Raw genomic sequence first — 19,451 nt, forward strand, 5'->3', positions numbered from 1 at the left:
TGATGTAACCTGGCAGACAAGGTGAGTGGACTGGAATGCACGTGTGTAATGTACAATGATGACTTTACCGTACTAGTCAGTGGGGGTGGTAGACACTGTTGAGTGAGCATATGTACTGTATGGTATTCAGAATGACTGAGCAAGCAGAGCAATGAATCTGCCTCATATTTTGTGTTAAGCTTGAACATTCCTCCACGGAAACTATTCTGATGATTCAGAAGGCTGTATCTATGGGCAACTGGTGATTGGCAGCTTCATCATGATAATGTGCCCACTCATGTATCATGCCTCATGCAGAATTTTTTTGAAAAACATCAAATCGCCCAGGTGACTCAGGATCCCTCCAGCCCAGATTTGGCACCCTGTGACTTCTGGCTTTTCCCAAAACTAAAATCACCTTCAAAAGGGAAGAGATTTCAGATCATCGATGAGATTAAGGAAAATATGACGAGGCTGCTGATGGCAATGGGAGAACTGCGTGAGGTCCCAAGGTGCCTTCTTTGAAGTGGACTGAGGCATCATTGTCCTAATACAATGCTTCTTGTATTTTCTATCTTCTTCAATAAATGTCTCTATTTTTCATAGTACTTGGCCGGATACTTTCTGGACAGACCTTTGTGTGTATATACATACATACATTTGGGTATATGTATACATACATTTGGGTATATGTGTACATAAGTAGATATGACTATATGTATGTGTGTGTGTGTGTGTATATATGTGTATAGATATACACAGAGATTTTATGGAAGAAAATTAAGGATAATTTTTCATTCTAACTACTAGATTCTATCACAAATAGCACTATATATTTTAAATACATATGTAATTGTATAACATAATACATACATAATACATAATTGTATTAAATACATAAATAATTGTATATATTTTAAATACATATGATAATGCTTTAGAAATTATTAAATAACAAGATAAAGCATATATTTATTATAATAATTACTATAATTATGTAATTAATAATTATTATACATATATCATCTCTTGAAGACTTAGGTACGTGCCTTTAAAAGAGTACATATAGAATGAACAAATGAAGCAACACCCAAGTCATCTTGCTGTTACATAACAATTACTTTATTGAACAAAGTTGTTGGAGGGTGTCTTTCCCCATCAGTAATTTTTTGTGAGTGTTTCTAGTATTGACTCTCCCATTTATTCAATAAGTAATTTTAAAAAATTTGCCTAATGAAAGTAAACATCAGGAATATGCTTATAAAAAAGCAAAGCAAAAAAGTTCATTATACTTACATTTTTAAAAAAGATTCAGTATTTCAGAACAATTTAATTCTGCCTGAAATGTGTGATGTGGAGATAATATATTTGATCAGATTCATTTTTCCTTTGACCCATTGCTTAGAGAAAGTAAAAAAATGCAACACATGGGTTTGGTTTAGCTTCTGTGGTATCCTGAAGCAGATACATGCATAGAAGCATTGGGGAAGAGTAGTGACATCACGTACTTCTGCAGTTATTGCTAAAACAGGGTATGGAATGTAGACCAAGAATGACTCTTTAGGTCATAAAAATGCGTTTTTGAGCAGGCCAATTTCGAAGTCTAAGAATACCCTGATTAGCATGTATTATGAATGATTAAATTGCACTAAATCTTAGACGTAGGTGACTGTTCAAGTGTATCCATCTTGTAACATAGGATATATTCTTATACACTACCTGTTTTCAGTTTGGTCATAATGTAACCCTTCATATTTATTCCAAGGGCATTGAGCTCAACAAATGGTAAAATGGATAGTGAGTAACTAGAAAAGTAGAAGACAGAACTATAAAAGCAAAAAATCAATTAACACAGCCCCGTCCCCATGTCATGTGAACAAGGAGAAAGAATGGTAGCATATTAATCAAGACAATATTATGAAATGGCTGACAGTGTTCAGAGGGGAGAGGAGAGGGAATTTCTGGGGAATTTCAGGGGAAAAGGGGAAGGGTTTACAGGAACAAGTGTAAAGGACACATGGATAAAAAACTAGGGGTGGGTGGAAATGGGAGGGAGGATGGGAGGGCTGGGTGGGTGGGCTGGGATGGGAGTAAAAGAAAATTGTACTGCAACAACAATTAAAATAAATAGATAAATAAATAAGTAAGTAAGTAAATAAATAAATATTGTGGAAACCACATGGAAGGCTCAGTTCTCTTATCAATAATGAAAGATTTTTATTGACTATCCTTAACACCTTTCTTTGCCATTTCCTTGTAGTCATAGACTTGCTTTGGAAAAATCATGTTGAATTTTCAAGTGTCAAAGAACAATATTAATCAGACTCTAAATTATACTCCCTAAAATAAAGGAAACTTGACAGATGGGAAAGAAAACACATTAAGTTTCATTTATTGTGTTAAACTGCATTTATGAAGATGTACAATTTTATGGTTAAAATATTTGGATACTAATTTTTTTTGAGATACACAAAGAAAGGTAAATAAGGTAAGAGCTCAAAGTATATAAAAGGAATCTATATGCTAGCAAACACTTTACAGCACAATGTAGGAGGCCTTTATGTGTGCTTATCTGCTCCTCACAAAAGTCCTATGGGTGAAAATGGTTATTATCTCCATTTTTAAAAACAGTTAATACCCAGCATAGAGAGGCCAAATTCTATGTCCTAGGTCACACAGCTAGTAAGTAAGAGAGCTGGGATTTGGACAGTCTGGTTCCAAAATCCATGCTCTTGACCAGTATATGTAACCTCCTGAACTGTCAGCAGGTTATGTATGTAATATACTCTGTCTGCCGAAGACCTATAAAAGGGGAAAATTTTGCATATTGAATCTAACTTTTAGAAATCTAGAAAAGGGAGAGGGGAAGGAAAGGAATGTAAGAAAGGATCAAATTCATAAAGCTAAAGTACCAACACAAATCAGAACATTGCAAATGATAGAAAATATACGAAGAGAGATATTCTCAGAGCCACCAAATAACCATGTGGCCATCTAATCATTTGGCTGTACAATGGTGTTCAGTGACACAAGAAAAGGGACAGAAAGAAATACTAACTTTGCTTAGGTCTGAATTATTGAGATGGGTGTTCTGTCATGGGTGTTCACTCAGCAGGAAAAAATCAGCTTTTTTGTGGGTATCTTTTCTTCCCCATCTGAGAATAAATTTGAAGACATTTTCTTGAAATGGACTTTTTAAAAAACTTTCTCTTAGTTTGTGGGGTTTTTGGTCTATTTATGGATTCTGGTGCATTTTTGGTAAACTTGACAGTGAATGAGTTTACTTTGAGTTTTTAAAATGCTGTTCTTTAAAATTAGGTATGGCTACACTTTATTTCAAACTGATCAATCTAGAAACTTCAGTGACATTCTCTAGGCATTAATGTGAAAAACGTATTAACTAAGTACTTTGAAATTTAAGTACACTTTACCTGTTCATATCATCAAGATGCTCAGCAGCAAAATAAAAGCTTTTGATTTTAGGATGACAGGCTTTGAATGCACTGCAAAAGAAAAAAATGCATTTATTTTATTTCAAATTGGGAAATAGATTGGAACGAAATCATTTTTATGGGTAAAACTACCTGAATATCTAACCTGAGTTCACACACATAATGCTTCTGCCATAATGACAGAAATCAGTAAAAAAATCCAATTTTCTGCCCACAAAATGCTTTCTTATTACCTCAATTTGAAAGCATTAGACAAGTAACCTACAATTTAAAGCTAGAAAAAAAATTTAAAGTATTCCCTTTTTCCCCTCTCCCCAAGTAAAATCAACTTACTATTTCTTGCGGCATTCACTGGCTCTATCAATTTTAAATTCAGGCAGGCTGATGAATCCTTCTGCTTTCTCATCCTAAAGAAGTAACACTCTTGTTTAGGATATTATGTAGAATGGTTTGAAGCTGATACAATGTAACTAATGATGTAAATATACTAATAAATGTGTCCATTAATTCCTTAAATATGACATTTTAGAGATCAAAATTCCACTTTGTTGGCTATATTTAATTAAGTTAGAGGTATATTTTGAACATTTAGAGTGCCACAAATTAAAATATGTATAGAAAAATCCTTTTTACATTAAAATGTTGATAGAAAATTCTTTAATTCTCAAAGTGAAACATGTTTTGTAATTTTCTAATATGCATGTTTATACACTTTTATAACATGTAAAATAATTTTTGTCCACATTTAAAATTCATAATTTTCTGTTATTTTTAATGCTCAGATATAATATATAGGGGAGTTTACTAACTCAATTCCTTTCCTGCCTCCAAAACATCTATCAAACCTGAATTAAATAATTACTTTGTGGAGTCAAGATTTCACAAATGAAATAGATTATTTTAATCTTTAGATATCTGATTTGGTATATATGCTATATATAAAGGTTTTTTTCACTTGAAAAATTAAATGAAATAGATAAAATCCTCCTATCTCTAATGAGGGATGAAAAACAAGATAGAAGAATTATCCAAAATCTTACATTAGATACATGTTATCCAAACTATGCTAAGACTGACTTTAGCTAAACCCTTTCATTGTTATTGTCCCTTTCATGCTCATGACCAAGCTCCTCAGACTTTTACTCTCCCAAACTTTGATCTGTGCAGTACTGATCGCTTCTTACATCTCAAGTTCAAGTGAGATTGAATCCCCATTTGCTGTATCAAAGAAAATACAGAGAGTATCAATTATTTTACCGCGTGTATGTATATATGTAAAACTTAACAAAAATTTGATATTCTTGATAGTGGCTAACATGTTTGTGTTATTAAAAAACCAGTATAATAATTTTTCCAATATATGAGTTTTTTTCTTCCAATCTTAGGCTAAATACAATAGTCTCAAATCTCTTTCTCAACTTTGATTACCCTTGTTACCATGATGCCTTTAATTTAAAATGTTTAAATTTTGAACCATTAAAACATTGTGGTGCAGTTATTATCTTCCCATAATGATCAAATGAGGGACTTTCACATTTCTCCTAAAAAATGTCACACTAGGGTATTTCTTGCAATGTATACTGTGGAATTAGTCACTCACCTCTCATAAGACTAACACAGTAACAATAACTTTCTGATTGAAACAGCTACTATTCAATAAAAAGAGGCCACAGTTTTTTGATCACTTAAATTGTGAAAGATAGAATATAATTTAATGTACAACAGACAAATCTACAAGTGACCTTAAAATAAAAACAGACAAAGAGAACAGTATATTTTGATAATGCTTGATTGGTTTATTAAGTGTATATATACACTAAATGAAAATATAGGTAAAATTATTGTCTGTTTACTACATCTAAAATAAGACACATGATCCATGGCTGCTGTAGCTCATTGGATTGAGAACAGGTCTGCAAACTAAAGGGTCATACATTTGATTCCCAGTCAGGGCACATGCCTGGGCTGCAGGCCAGGTGCCCAGTGAGGGGCATGCGGGAGGCAACCACACATTGATGTTTCTCTCCTTCTCTTTTGCCTTCCCTTCCCTTCTCTCTAAAAATAAATAAATAAAATTCTTTTTAAAAAAATATTTTATTTATTTATTTTTAGAGAGGGAAGGGAGGGAGATAGAAAGAGAGAGAGAGAAACATCAATGTGCGGTTGCTGGGGGTCACGGCCTGCAACCCAGGCATGTACCCTGACTGGGAATCGAACCTGCGACACTTTGGTTCACAGCCTGCGCTCAATCCACTGCGCTACGCCAGCCAGGGCAAAAATTCTTTAAAAAAATAAGACACATAAAATTATGTGATTGCCAGAAAAAATATCAAAAGTACGGTAAATAACCAAATCCTTCTATAGAGGTAATACGGACACTTACATTAAATAGTAAAATAGTAACTCAATAAAATAAGATGTCAATTTTAAAAATACTACTAATAGCATATGTTTATTGAGTACTTAGTATGTACCAGGCATTGGTATTAAAGGCATTGATTCCTTTTATCCATATAAGAGCCCAGTGAGCTAGGTACAATTATTACTCCCTTTTTTGCAGATATGGAAAATGAGGCACAGTACCTCAGGCAGTGTTAGGAATACTTTTTTAAACATAACCTAACATAAAATAAAATAAGAACATACCAGCCTGTCTAGGGAACACAAAATTCTCTACAGATGTTATAATCATAAGTGTAACAATGTTAAATTATATTTCAAAAATTAATCTTCAAATGCAAATTGAATGTTATAACATAATATTGATATTATTCATATAAGACTATTTAGCCGGTATCCTGCATTAAGCCATGTACATTTTTTGAGAAAACAAGTTGACAACAGAAATTATTGTTAAAAAAGACCTACCATGATCTGATAGATGGCTATGGCAAAGGAATCAAAGGAAATGTAGTGTAAAGGGAATATCAATAAGGAAGATATACTCTTGTGTATCTGTTGTGATATGTGATAGATTATGATATATTACTCTGGAAAAAGTATGTTAACTGCAAATGAAATAAAATCATAAGAACAACTTAAGTGTATTATATACACCCTACTCCCGAATTGTGCCAAATGAAATGAAACTTGCAGATTTTCAAAACTAGTCTCTTAGTTCATTTTTTTAAAAAACCAAAATAAAGTCTAGTGATAGTAATTTTTTAAAAGCACTAAAGGACTCCCCCCCAAACAGAACAAAATTTAAAATTTTAAACAAAAACATTTAAAAACCTGTATAAAATATCCATATATAATATTTTAAATTAAGCTATTGCTCTAATTGCCTTGGTATTTTTAATTAGATATATAAAATTTTATTTTATCTTTGTTTCAGATATGCTGCTATATTAGAATAAATGATAGAACTATCTTTATAGAACCCCCAAATACAAACATTTTAAAAGTCTTAAATATTTTTCTTGTGAAAAATAACTAGCAAAAATCTTCTGAATTAGCCTTTAGATGATTATGTGATTTTATAAGTCTCAAAAGGATGATTCTTTTGGTTAAAGATAGAGAATGGATGGGAAAACAAAATGTGCTTGTCTTACCTCCTCATTAATATACCAATATAGGGATGCATCCTTAAGGACAAACCAATATTTCTTCCATTTCTGTGAAAAATAACTCTTTGCATCTTTCTTTTTCCAAAGCCAGCCTTCACAGTCACCACGGCCAAGATCTTTGCAAGAAATTCGTCTTTTGCTCTTGCCAGCTATAGGACCTAAAGATAATAACAGTGGGTAAAAATATTCTTTGAATTTTAGAAATGTGTGGAGGTAGAAGACTGATTTATAGATCACAAAAAATCAGTTTGGGTTCTTAACCTTAAAAATTCCTATTTACAATTTAGAAAAATATGGAAATCTTTAATATCACTTTCCCCACATAAGTGACATACAATTTAATCACAAGTGTGTAATCAGACTTGATGTGCCTTGGTGTGTTCCTCCTTGCGTCCAATTTCTTTGGGATTCTCTGGGCTTCCTGGACTTCCTGGAAGTCTATTTCTTTCCCAGATTGGGGAAATTTTCCTTCATTATTTTTTCAAATGAGTTTTCAACTTCTTGCTCTTGTTCTTCTCCTTCTGGCACCCCTATGATTCTGATGTTAGAGCATTTAAAATTGTCCCTGAGTTTCCTAAGCCTCTCCTCATTGTTTTGAATTTTTGTTCCTTCATTCTGTTCTAGTTGGATGTTTATTTTTTCCTTTTGTTCCAAATTGTTGCTTTGAATCTTGGTTTCCTTCCCCTCGCTGTTGGTTCCCTGTATATTTTCCTTTATTTCACTTTTTATAGCCTTCAATTTTTCCTCTATTTTGTGACCATAGTCAACCAATTCTGTGAGCATGCTCATTACCAGTGTTTTGAACTCTGCATCAGACAGATTGGCTTTCTCCTCGTCACTTAGCTCTTTTCTGGAGTTTTGATCTGTTCCTTCATTTGGGCCATATTTCTTTATCTCGGTGCACCTGTTATGTTGTAAGGGGGTGGAGCCTTTGATATTCATCCAGGTGAGTCAACCCTCTTTGCTGCATTGGAGTGTTGTCTGTGGGGGAGGGGTCAGAGAGAGAACAATGCCACTGGCTTGCTCTGCTCTAGCCCCACTTTTCAATGAACTCTCTCATGTGAGACTGGGAGTTTCTCCTGTCTTGGCAACCCCCACAGTAGTTTACATCTAGCTTTGAATCTTTAGTTTCCCACTCAGCCAGCCCTGCCTTGCCCACACAGTCCACCGACTTGCTCTGCATCTTCTCTGCTCAGCTGCCTGATTCCATCCTCCTACTGGTTTGGGTGAATGTTTCTTTAACTCACTGGTTGTTGGAGTTCCATGAAGTTTGATTTTCTGGCACTTCTGGTTGTTTATTGTTTTTAGATTGGTTGTTGTCCTTCTTTTGGTTGTATGAGGAAGTGAAGTGTTTCTACCTATGTCTCTCTTTTGGCCAGAACTCTCTTAACAGAAGTTTTATAAATAATTAAAGATTTATAGAAGAAGCCATATTGAGGCAGGTAGGAAGGGCAGAGATGTAAAAAGAGTTGACCCCACCCACATGTGGCTTTTGAGAATTGGGAGGGATAGCTCAGCTGCAAAATTCCTCCTGAGAAATAAGGGGTCTCAACTCCATGCCAGGCTCCCCAGTCTACAACACCAAAGCAGAAAAGAAGGATCCACATATATAATGTGAAAATCAGCATAGATTTCATCTGCCAGAGTGAGACCTGAGGCTGCTAGAAATCTAGGCACAGTCTTAAAGAGTCAGCACACAAAATCTCATTCATAGCCACTAACCCTGGGCAGATCTACCTAATACACAGGAACAGATAACAGAGAGGCAGCCAAAATGAGGAGACAAAGAAACATGCCCCAAATGAAAGAGCTGAAGATATACCCAGAAAAAGAACTAAAAGAAATGGAGGCAAGTGATCTACTAGGTACAGTTTTCAAAACAATGGTTAATGAGAAAGCTCAAGAAATTTAGGGAAAGAATGGATGAACTCAGTGAGAACTTAAAGAGATAGTAAGCATAAAAAAGTATATAGAAATCATAAAAAGGACCAGTCAGAAAAGAAGAATATAATATATGAAATAAAGAGTATACTAGGAGGATTCAACAGCAGGTTAGATAAACCAGAGGATCAAATCAGCAATTTGAAAGACAAGGTAGCAGAAAACAACCGACCAGAACAGCAAGAAGAAAAAAAAAGAATTTTAAAACTGATAGTTTAAGGGACCAGTGAGACAACATGAAGCATAGCAACATCTGCATCACAGGGGCAGCAGAAGGCGGGGGGAGAGAGAGAGAGAGAGAGAGAGAGAGAGGGAGATATTAAGGGTCTATTTGAAACAATAATCACTGAAAACTTTCCTAACCTGGTGAAGAAAAAGACACACAGGTCCAGGAAGTGCAGAGTCCCAAATAAGATGAAAGCAAAGAAGCTCACACCAAGACACATCATAATTAAAGTGGCAAAGGTTAAAGACAAAGAGAGAATCTTAAAAGCATCAAGAGAGAGACAGTTACTTATAATAGACCTCCCATAAGACTATAATCTGATTTTTCAATAGAAACACTTCAGGCAAGAAAGGATGGGATCAGCATGAAATACTCAAAGAAATGAAAAGCAAGGACCTACAACCAAGACTATTTTATCCAGCAAGACTATCATTTTAAAATGATGGAGAAATAGAGAGCTCCCAAGACAAGAAAAAACTAAAGGAGTTCATTACCATCAAACTAGTATTGCAAGAAATGCTAAAGTTCCTCTTTAAGAGGAAGAAAAAAAGAGGAACATACATATGTATAATAAAATGGCAAAAATATGTACCTATCAATAATCACATTACATGTAAACAGATTAAAAGCTTCAATCAAAAAGGCACAGGGTAGCTGAAAGCATAAGAAAACAAGACCTATATATATACTGTCTATAAGGGACCCACCTCAGAATGAAAGACACACAGAGGCTAAAAGTAAAGGGATAAAAAAGATATTTCATGCAAATGGAAAGGAGAAAAAACTGGGGTAGCAATACTTACATCTGACAAAAATAGACTTTAAAACAAAGTCTACAGTAAGAGACAAAGAAGGATACTACATAATGATAAAGAGATCAATCCAAAAAGATGATAGATATAGCCCTTGTAAACCTTTATGCACCCAACATAGAAGCACCTAAATATTTAAAGCAAATATTTATGGGCATAAGGGGAGAGATCGACAGTAATACAGTCATAGTACAAGATTTCAACAGCTCATTAACATTGATGGATAAATATTCAAGAGAAATAATAAACAACAAACAGTAGCTTTAAATGACATACTAGGCCAGACTAACTTAATGGATATTTTGAGAGCATTTCACCCCAAAGCAGCAGAATATGCATTCTTTTCAAGTGCATATGGAACACTTTCTAGGATAGACCACACATTATGCCACAAAACAAGTCTCCTTAAGTTTAAAAAGATTGAAATCATATTAAGCATCTTCTTAGCCCACAATGGTATGAAACTGGAAATTAATTACAAGAAAAAACTGAAGAACACACAAACACATGAAGGCTAAATAACATGGGTTAAAGATGAAATCAAGGAAAAAAATAAAAAAATACCTTGAGACAAATGAAAATGAACACACAATGAAGCCCAATCTATGGGACACAGTGAAAGCAATCCTGAGAGGGAAATTCATAGCAATACAGGCTTACCTCAAGACACAAGAAAAATCACAAATAAATAATCTTAACTTACACCTAAAGGAACTAAAGAAAAAGAAAACAAAGCCCCAAGTGAGTAGAAAGAAGGAAATAATAAACATCAGAGCAGAAATAAACATAATACAGTCTTAAAAATACAAAAAAACCCCAATGAAACTAAGAGTTGGTTCCTTGAAAAGACAAATAAGATTGATAAACATTTAACAAGACTCATCAAAAAAAGAGAGAGGACCTAAATAAATAAAATCATTAATGAAAAAGGACAAGTAACAACTGACACCACAGACATGCAAAGGATTATAAAAAATATTAGAAACTACTATGCACAAACAAATTTCACAATCTGGAAGAAATAGATATATTCCTAGAAACACACAATTTCCCCAAACTGAATCAAGAATAAACAGAAAATCTGAACAGACCAATTACAACAAAGGAAATCAAAGCAATAACAATGAACTCCCAATAAACAAAAGTCCTGGACCAAATGGCTTCACAGGTGAATTTTACCAAACATTGAAAGAGTAACTAACATCTATGCTTCTCAAACTGTTCATAAAAAAACTCAAAATGAGGGGAGACTCCCAAACTTATTATCTTAATTCCAAAAACAGAAAAATACACTAGAAAAAAGAAATTATAGGCTAATATCCCTAATGAGCTTAGATGCATAAATCTTCAGCAAAATATTAACTAACCAAATTCAGCAATACATTAAAAGATCGTACACCATGACAAAATGGGATTTATTCTTGGGATGCAAGCTTGATTTAATATACCCAAATCAACCAACATGATACACCACATAAACAAATTGAAGGATAAAAATCACATGATCATATCAACAGATGCAGAAAATGCAAATGCATTGAACAAAATCTAGCACCCATTTGTGATAAAAACTCTTAGCCTAGTGGAAATACAGGGAACATACCTCAACATAATGAAGGCCATATATGACAAACCCACAGATATCATACTCAATGGGGAAAAACTAAAAGCATTTCCCTTAAGATTAGGAGCAAGACAGGAATGTCTGCTTTCACCACTCTTATTCAGCATAGCTCTGGAAGTCCTATCCATAGCAATCAGACAAGAAAAAAAGGCATCCAAGTCAAAAAGGAAGAAGACTGCCATTATTTGCAGATAACATGATACTGTATAAAAATAACCCTAAAATGTCCACCAAAAAACTACCAGAACTGATGAGTTTAGTCAAGTACCAGGATACAAAAGAAATATTCAGATATAGTTGTATTTATCTTTTTAATTTTTGATTGTTGTTCATGTACAGTTGTCTCCATCCCCCGACCACTCCTCACCTTCTCATCCCTCCCCACCCTACCCCCTTTGGCTTTGTCCATGTGTCCTTTATACATGTTCCTGATGACTCTTTTCATATTTTCCCCCATTATCCCTCTCCCCCCTCCCCTCTGGTTACTATCAGTTTATTATTTTTTCAATGTCTCTGGTTATATTTTGCTTGCTTGTTTGTTTTCTTGATTAGGTTCCCAATTCAAAAGAACCTATGTACCCCAATGTTCATAGCAGCACAATTTACAATAGCCAAGTATTGGAGGCAATCTAAGTGCCTATCAGTAAATGAATGGATCAAAAAAAATTGGTATATTTACACAATGGAATACTACACAGCAGAAAGAAAGAAGGAGCTCCTACCCTTTGTGACAGCATAGATGGATCTGGAGAGCATTATGCTAAGTGAAATAAGACAGGCAGTGAAAAACAAATACCATATGTTATCACCTATAAGTGGAAACTAATCAACAAAACAAATAAGCAAGCAAAATATAACTGGAGACATTTTTATACACCAGTAATGTAGTATCAGAAAGGGAAACTAAGAAGACAATCCCACTTGCAACTGCATCAAAAACACCTAGGAATAAATCTAACCAAGGATGTAAAAGACCTGCACTCAGAAAATTATAAAACAACAAAGGAAGATACAAATAAATGGAAATATATACCATGTCAGAATCAACATCATTAAAATGTCCTTACTACTCAAAGCAATCTATGGACTCAATCAATTTCTATCAAAATACCAATGGAGGGGGTTTTTTTTACCAGAACTGGAACACATAATCCAAAAATATATATGAAACTGCAAAAGACCTGACATAGCCACAGCACTCTTGAGAAAGGAGAACTAAATTGAATATATCACCCTACCTGCTATCAAACTATAGTACAAGGCTGTAGTACTGAAAATAGCATGGTAGTGGCATAAAACACACTTATATTAGATCAATGGAACAGAATACAGAGCCCAGAAATCAACCCACAACTATAAGATCAATTAATCCATGACAAAGGAGGCAAGGACAAAGACAATGTATTCAATAAATGGTGCAGAGAAAATAGAACAGATACATGTGGAAAATGTAAATAGAACACCTTCTTACATTAGATACAAGAATAAACTCAAAACGGATTAAAGGCTTAAATGTAAGACTCCAAACCATAAAACTCCTAGAGTAAAGCATAGCCAATAAAATCTCTGACATTTCCTATAGCAATTTTTTTTCTGACATCTCCTCAGGCTAGGGAAACAAAAGAAAACTAAACAAATGGGACTACATCAAACTAAAAAGTTTTTGCAAAGCAAAAGAAACCATCAACAAAATTCAAAGATAACCTCCTGAATGGGAGAGGATATATGTCAATGATACATCTGATAAGAAGTGAATATTCAAAATTTATAAAGAACCTACATAACTCAACACTGAAAAAATACTAGCAATCCAATTAAAAACTGGCAGAGGACTTCAACATACATTTCTACAAAGAGGACATACAGATGGCCAATAGACATATTGAAAGATGTTCAACATTACTTATCATTATAGAAATGCAAATTAAAACAACAATGAAATATTACTTTGCACCTGACAATATGGGTGTCACCAATAAATCAACAATCAAGTGTTACAGAGGGTGTGAAGAAAAGGGAACTCTCATGCACTGTTGGTGGGAATGAAAATTGGTACAGTTGCTATAGAAAATGGTATAGAAGTTCCTCAAAAAATTAAAAATGGACCTGCCTTATGACCCAGTGATTCCACTTCTGTATATACAGGGTCCAGCACAAATAATGCCCCTTTCTTATTACAAAATCTTTTGTCAAAAAATCATAAGCATGTCATTCTGTAACATAACAATATCATACTTAAGCATACCATATGACATTTTAGATGAAGTGTTCAAATTAAAACTATGAATTATTACACCCATATTATTACCTTACCAACCACACTTAAGCAGGCATTTCTTCTGCCAGACCCTGTATATAAGAAATCCAAGACACTAATTCGAAATATTATAATATATACACCCCTATGTTCATTACAGTGTTATTTACAATAGCTCAGATATGGAGGCAACATAAGTGGCCATCAGTAGAGAAGTGGATAAAAAAGTTGATATATACATCTATCTATCTAGAACTAGAACTGGAGGATATTACGCTAAGTGAAACAAGTCAGAGAAAGATAAATACCATATGATTTCATGTATGGGGTGGGAAAATAGTAGGTTTAGAGTTACACTGTGATTTTTTTTTAGTTAATAAAGCTATTGTAATCATCATAACCCACATACTCTTTTTCCATATGCACAACTGTAATCCAAATTTTGCCCCCTTGTATATTTGAAATCGAATGTCAAAGTGAATGAAGAAACACAACAGAAACAGATTCATAGATACAAAGAACAGACTGATGGTTGCCAGAGGGGAGGGGGTTGGGGCCTGGGAAGATGAAGGGATTAAGAACTTCTGATTGATAGTCACAAAATAGTCCCAGGGATGTAAAGTACAACGTAGGGAATATAGTGAATAATATTAACTATGTATGGTGCCAGGCAGGTGCTTGAAATATTGGGGAATCACTCTGTAAAGTATGTGATTGTGTGACCGCTGTGCTGTACACCTGACACTAATACAAAATAATATTGAATGTAAACTGTGATTGAAAAATAAAATTTAAAAAATTAACCAAAAAAAAAAAAAAGGAGTGTGAAAGCCCGGTCTCAAAGCATGTTGAGACCATTTTTTGGTAAAAGGTGCCTTGTATCAAAATTGACTTGAAGGAGAAGCTGGTCTCTGCAGTGTTTGCTAGAGGGCTGTGCTCTTCTATATCACACTGGTTTCAGTCAAGAGAGGATTGGTGAAGTGTGCCGGTGATCATCACAGTGCAAACCAAGCAGGTAGATGTTTCATTTCATTTCCATTTCTTACCTTTGTTTTTCTTCTTTGATTTATGCTGCAGAGAGGACTGCTGAAATGTCTGAAATCAAAGATAGGGAAGAATATTATCTGATAGGGTGCTATGTGGAACATCATCGTTGTATGCAGAACTCTCAAGACCTGAATGATAACTCTGAAATCTGGTCAGAGAAACTATTTTCTTTTTCCAAAGCCTCAAAAATCATGCTGCTCAACTTTCTAATATCCTGGGAAGCAGGAGAGGATATTATTTTTGTCTTTATTTTGTAGCAGAGAAATCTGGGCACAAAATAATGGTACAACTAAGCACGCATTTGCATAATCCTACTTTGTATCTGTTAAAGGAGTTTATTGTGCTTTCCCAAGCAATATCTCATTTGATTCCCAGAAAAATCTTATTAAGTAGGCAGGCAAATATGATTACTTCTTGTTCCTTATAAATTCATTCTATTACATATGCCACTATCACCTTTTGATCTCCTAGATACCCCTCCTCTGCCACTAAATATTTCAGCACTTGGATCGTTATTTTCATCTCACATCCACTTCTCTTATTAGTATTGGTGACTAATATTCTTGTAAGGGATGTCAGCACCTTGGGCTCCTCAGTCCCTCATCTCCAATGATCTTTATTTCTTCAATCCTTAGCTACCCATTACCATGATCATATGTTTTCTGAAGTATACTCCAACCATTGCCTACACTATCTATGTCTTACATAGTCTAATGCTTCTAACTCAGCAATTTTTAGAAAGTCTTCCTTTGAGGCGTCCAATTCATTGACCTCACCACCCTTTTGTGCCTTTGTTTCTCTTCTTCTACTTGGTTGCCATAGGACATCATTATAATTATTCTCTTGATTCATGCTCCCAGCACCATACTCACCTGGTTAAACAACCATCTCAGTTAAGCCAATCTTTACTCCATGCTAAGTGGTGCAACAGTTTAATGTTTTAATAGAAAATCCCACAACTGCATTGAATGTTCTAGCCTTCAATTAATGACTCTAAATCACTGGTTCCAATCAGATAGTCTAGTAAGCTGTATTATTCACTGATGTAAATAAGGTTAATTAGGTTCATATAATTAGTTAGTATGGTACAGAGATAGCATGTGCAACTTTAATTCATAGATAATCCTTTAAAATGAATTTTAGGTAACAGGTTCTTTTTTTCTTTTACAAAGGTATATCTATAAGAGGCAACTGGATTTTGTTTACATAAAATTCACTGGTCTTGGTTTTATAGAATACATTCGTGTTCTGTGACATAACTTTCTTATTTACCATCTTTGCTCATAAAAATAACAGAATAATATTCTTACATAATAGTTTTCTTGTGTTTGTATATGATTAACACAGTTTTCATGAATATAATATTCTGAATGGATACCATTCCTAAAGATAGGGATCAAATAATTTGGTGCCATACGGTGTACTCCAGAAACAATCACCCAAGTGTCAAAGCAATATGTCTGTGTGTGCACATGCATGTCTATGTGTATAATTTTGAAGGACTCAAGACTACAAAAATTCACTTTGGAGAGAAAGCACAAAAGATAAAACACATGCTGCGCTGATTTTCTTGAGTGTACTTTACTTCAAAATAATAACTCAAATAATAACTCAGGCTAGTGTGCTTACATATAGTTAATTTACATATAGTTATTTTCCCAGAATTATTTGGCTGTAAAATTACTGATTGGGTTTCTTTTTTCCCTTTGTGTTTCCACAAGTAATCATTATGATTTTACATCTTATTATTTTTAAAAATGACAAAGATGGGGGTGGTTTGTTTTTAGGAAGCTACATGGATAACAGACAGCTTGAAAGAACTGAGTTATATAATGTACCTCCTATGCTTTTTGCATGCTATTCTTTAGAACCTGAAGGTCTACTTTAAACTATACACAAAAACATATTTTATACTCTCCAGGCTTTCTTTTTTAACAAGATTATCTTTTCTTTCCCTATAAATATACTGTCATACTGATTGTGATGGCAGAGTATAAGAAGTGTACATATTGTTGAAGTCTAAGAACTCCTAGGCACACAATACAGATTTATCCATCATTCAAGAAAGCAAAGCCGCAGATGCCTTTTGTAAATATCATAAATATTACATCACAATCTCTCTTAAGAGAGATTTCATTATTTTTCTAAGTAATGTAACATTTTCTAAAATGAAAGTTATAATTGAATTGTATTAATTAAAATCATGTAAGTGAATTATATGCTTTGAAAGTAACAGCAAAAGCAATGAAAGCTACAGTCAAGGAAATAGGTCTTTGTGCAGAAAATAGTTACTATAGCAGGTCTGAAATGGCTGTCTTAGAAAGGCCTGTTTGCAGGGTTGACCCTTGGCTGACGTGTGGGAACTTGGCTGGTAAACAGTTCCCTATACTGACATGAAGCTCCCCTAAGTGATAAGATAGTTTTGCCCACCTGGGGACTAAACACCTGTTTTCTTTTTGGAGGTCTGGTATTTTTATAGTTGCTAGGCAGGGGGTTCTTATGTAATCAATCCAATAACATCCTTGGATGCTGTTTTTTTTTTTCAATGGGCTTCCCTGGGCAGAGACACTTGACATATGTGAGTGCAGTTTTGCTGCTGTGGGGAGAACGTACTCTGTATGACCATGTGTGCATGCACGCATGTGAGAGAATTTAAAGCATAAGCTCATATTGTTTATTGATGATCAAAAATACATCCCTTTGATAAGCATTTATGAAGGTAAATTCCCTCTAAAATGTATTTTACTTTATTTCCTAAATAATAATTCAGTAAAATCTAATGGATTCATATGACTAGCCAGGACATCTGGGCCGAGCTATATAGGCTGCCTGACTAAACAGATTTTATACAAAACTGAGCTAATGATAGTTACCACCCTTCAAACAAATGTGCTCCTCTCCTAGTCTTTTATACCTTAATAAATGGCAATTCCATCCTCCCCCTCCCCACAGGTTTATATCCAGAGTACATCTTGGAGTAAACTTACCCTTATCTTTCTATTACATCTCATAGCCAATCCACTAGCAAGCTGTGTCAGCTCCATCTTTAAAATGTGTTTACAATATGATTTCTTTTTACTACCTATACTACTAGCACCTTGGTCTAAGCCATCATCATCCCTTACCTGCATTACTGAAATATCTCCTCACTGTTCTTCCTACTTCTGCTCTTACCTCCTCTGTTTTTAAGACAAGAGACAGGATAATCCTTTAAAAATATGGTTTGAATAATATCATTTCTGTACACAAATTCTTCAATAGCTTCTCATCTCACTTTGAATCAAGGCTCAAACCTTTCCAATGATCTTGAAGGCCCTGTATAACTTCCCCCTGTTATGTTTGCCTCTTGTCATTACCCTTACTAACTTTGCTTCTGCTACAGTTGCTATTTCTAGATCATGCCAATTATGGTACCATCTTAGGTCCTTTACCATTGCTATTCCTTCTGTCTAAAGTAACATTTGCCCAGGTATTGTTGCGGCCTCCTCCCTTACCTCCTTCAGGTCATTACTCAAATGCTTCCTTTTTAGTAAATTCTTCCCAGGCTTCGCTATCTAAAATTGTTATCCTCATTGCCCTGAACACCTCCTGTTTTACTTTCCTGCTTCATTTCTCTCCTCAGCATTTGGCATTTTCAAAAGTTCTTATATTTCTTTTGTATTACCTGACATTCCTTCCAAATATAACTGCATGAAAGAAGAGGAATTCTGTCTATTTTATGCACTGTTTTATCTTCTGCCTAGAATGGGGCCTAACTCAGAAGAGATGCTCAAGAAATACTGGTTGAATGAATAAAAGTTAAGTAAACCATCTGTAAAGAACATAGGATGTAGCCAATTTTTTTTTTAACCTGAAGAAATCCTTCAGCAGACAACAAACGAGCCAGGTGTCTTTTTTCCAGTAATGCATGTACAGAATATTACTGAAAACTATGTTCTATAGTAGGCCATTTCTTTGGGTGGATAATTAAAAGTTCCTTTTTTATCCAACCCCCCTTAGCATTACTTACATTGGGACTGTGTTAGTGAACTTAACAGTTTAAATTTGAATTCAAGATGGGGCTGGCTAAAGTACATTAAATGTGTGTCAAAAGATAATTATGCAAATAATTATATGATGAATTATGAATGGATGTGTTGAAATCACAATTTTATCCTCAAAAATAGAATGTGCTAAAATAAAGGGCCATTATAAAAGTATTGTTGATCCTCTTGTTAACTATGGTGATGCATGCAATGGTATTCTGTTTGGCCATAAATGATCCCTTTTTCAGACATTTGCCTGGAAAGACCATTTGTCTTTCGTTTTGTCCACAGATGTTCTGTTCAAACTCCATTCCCCCCTCTTCTGAATGGGGAAGTATGGGGGAGGGTAATTTGGGTCATTCTTATCCTGAAAATTTCAGAAGCACTTATTTTAATTGTGGAACAAAATGACAGTTTCTGTGTTACATTTTGAAAGCTCAGCTACTATTAAATTCTTCTCAAGTTGCAAATTGCAACACTTATGGGAAAATTTGCAATCAAAATACTCTCTTCTTGCAA

At 34.4% G+C, this 19,451-nt stretch overlaps 1 protein-coding gene across 6 annotated transcripts in view; it reads right to left on the reverse strand.

Moving 5' to 3' along the window:
• The window catches only part of CNKSR2 (connector enhancer of kinase suppressor of Ras 2), a 289,400-nt gene that overhangs the window by 55,299 nt on the left and 214,650 nt on the right, over positions 1 to 19,451 (reverse strand). For all 6 annotated transcript variants that reach the window (XR_006787678.1, XM_045855937.1, XM_045855936.1 and 3 more), the window contains 4 exons: positions 14,907 to 14,955; positions 6,986 to 7,158; positions 3,765 to 3,838; positions 3,411 to 3,482 (listed from right to left, as the gene is read on the reverse strand). Coding sequence is in view for 5 of the 6 variants with exons in the window: in XM_045855937.1 (XP_045711893.1) it covers positions 3,411 to 3,482; positions 3,765 to 3,838; positions 6,986 to 7,158; positions 14,907 to 14,955 (368 nt within the window). In the remaining variant the exon portion in view is untranslated. The remainder of the gene's footprint in view (positions 1 to 3,410; positions 3,483 to 3,764; positions 3,839 to 6,985; positions 7,159 to 14,906; positions 14,956 to 19,451) is intronic.

The sequence above is a fragment of the Phyllostomus hastatus genome, unplaced genomic scaffold (assembly GCF_019186645.2).
Source record: "Phyllostomus hastatus isolate PE091 unplaced genomic scaffold, TTU_PhHast_1.1 phas_scaffold_12, whole genome shotgun sequence".
NCBI classification, from domain to species: domain Eukaryota; kingdom Metazoa; phylum Chordata; class Mammalia; order Chiroptera; family Phyllostomidae; genus Phyllostomus; species Phyllostomus hastatus.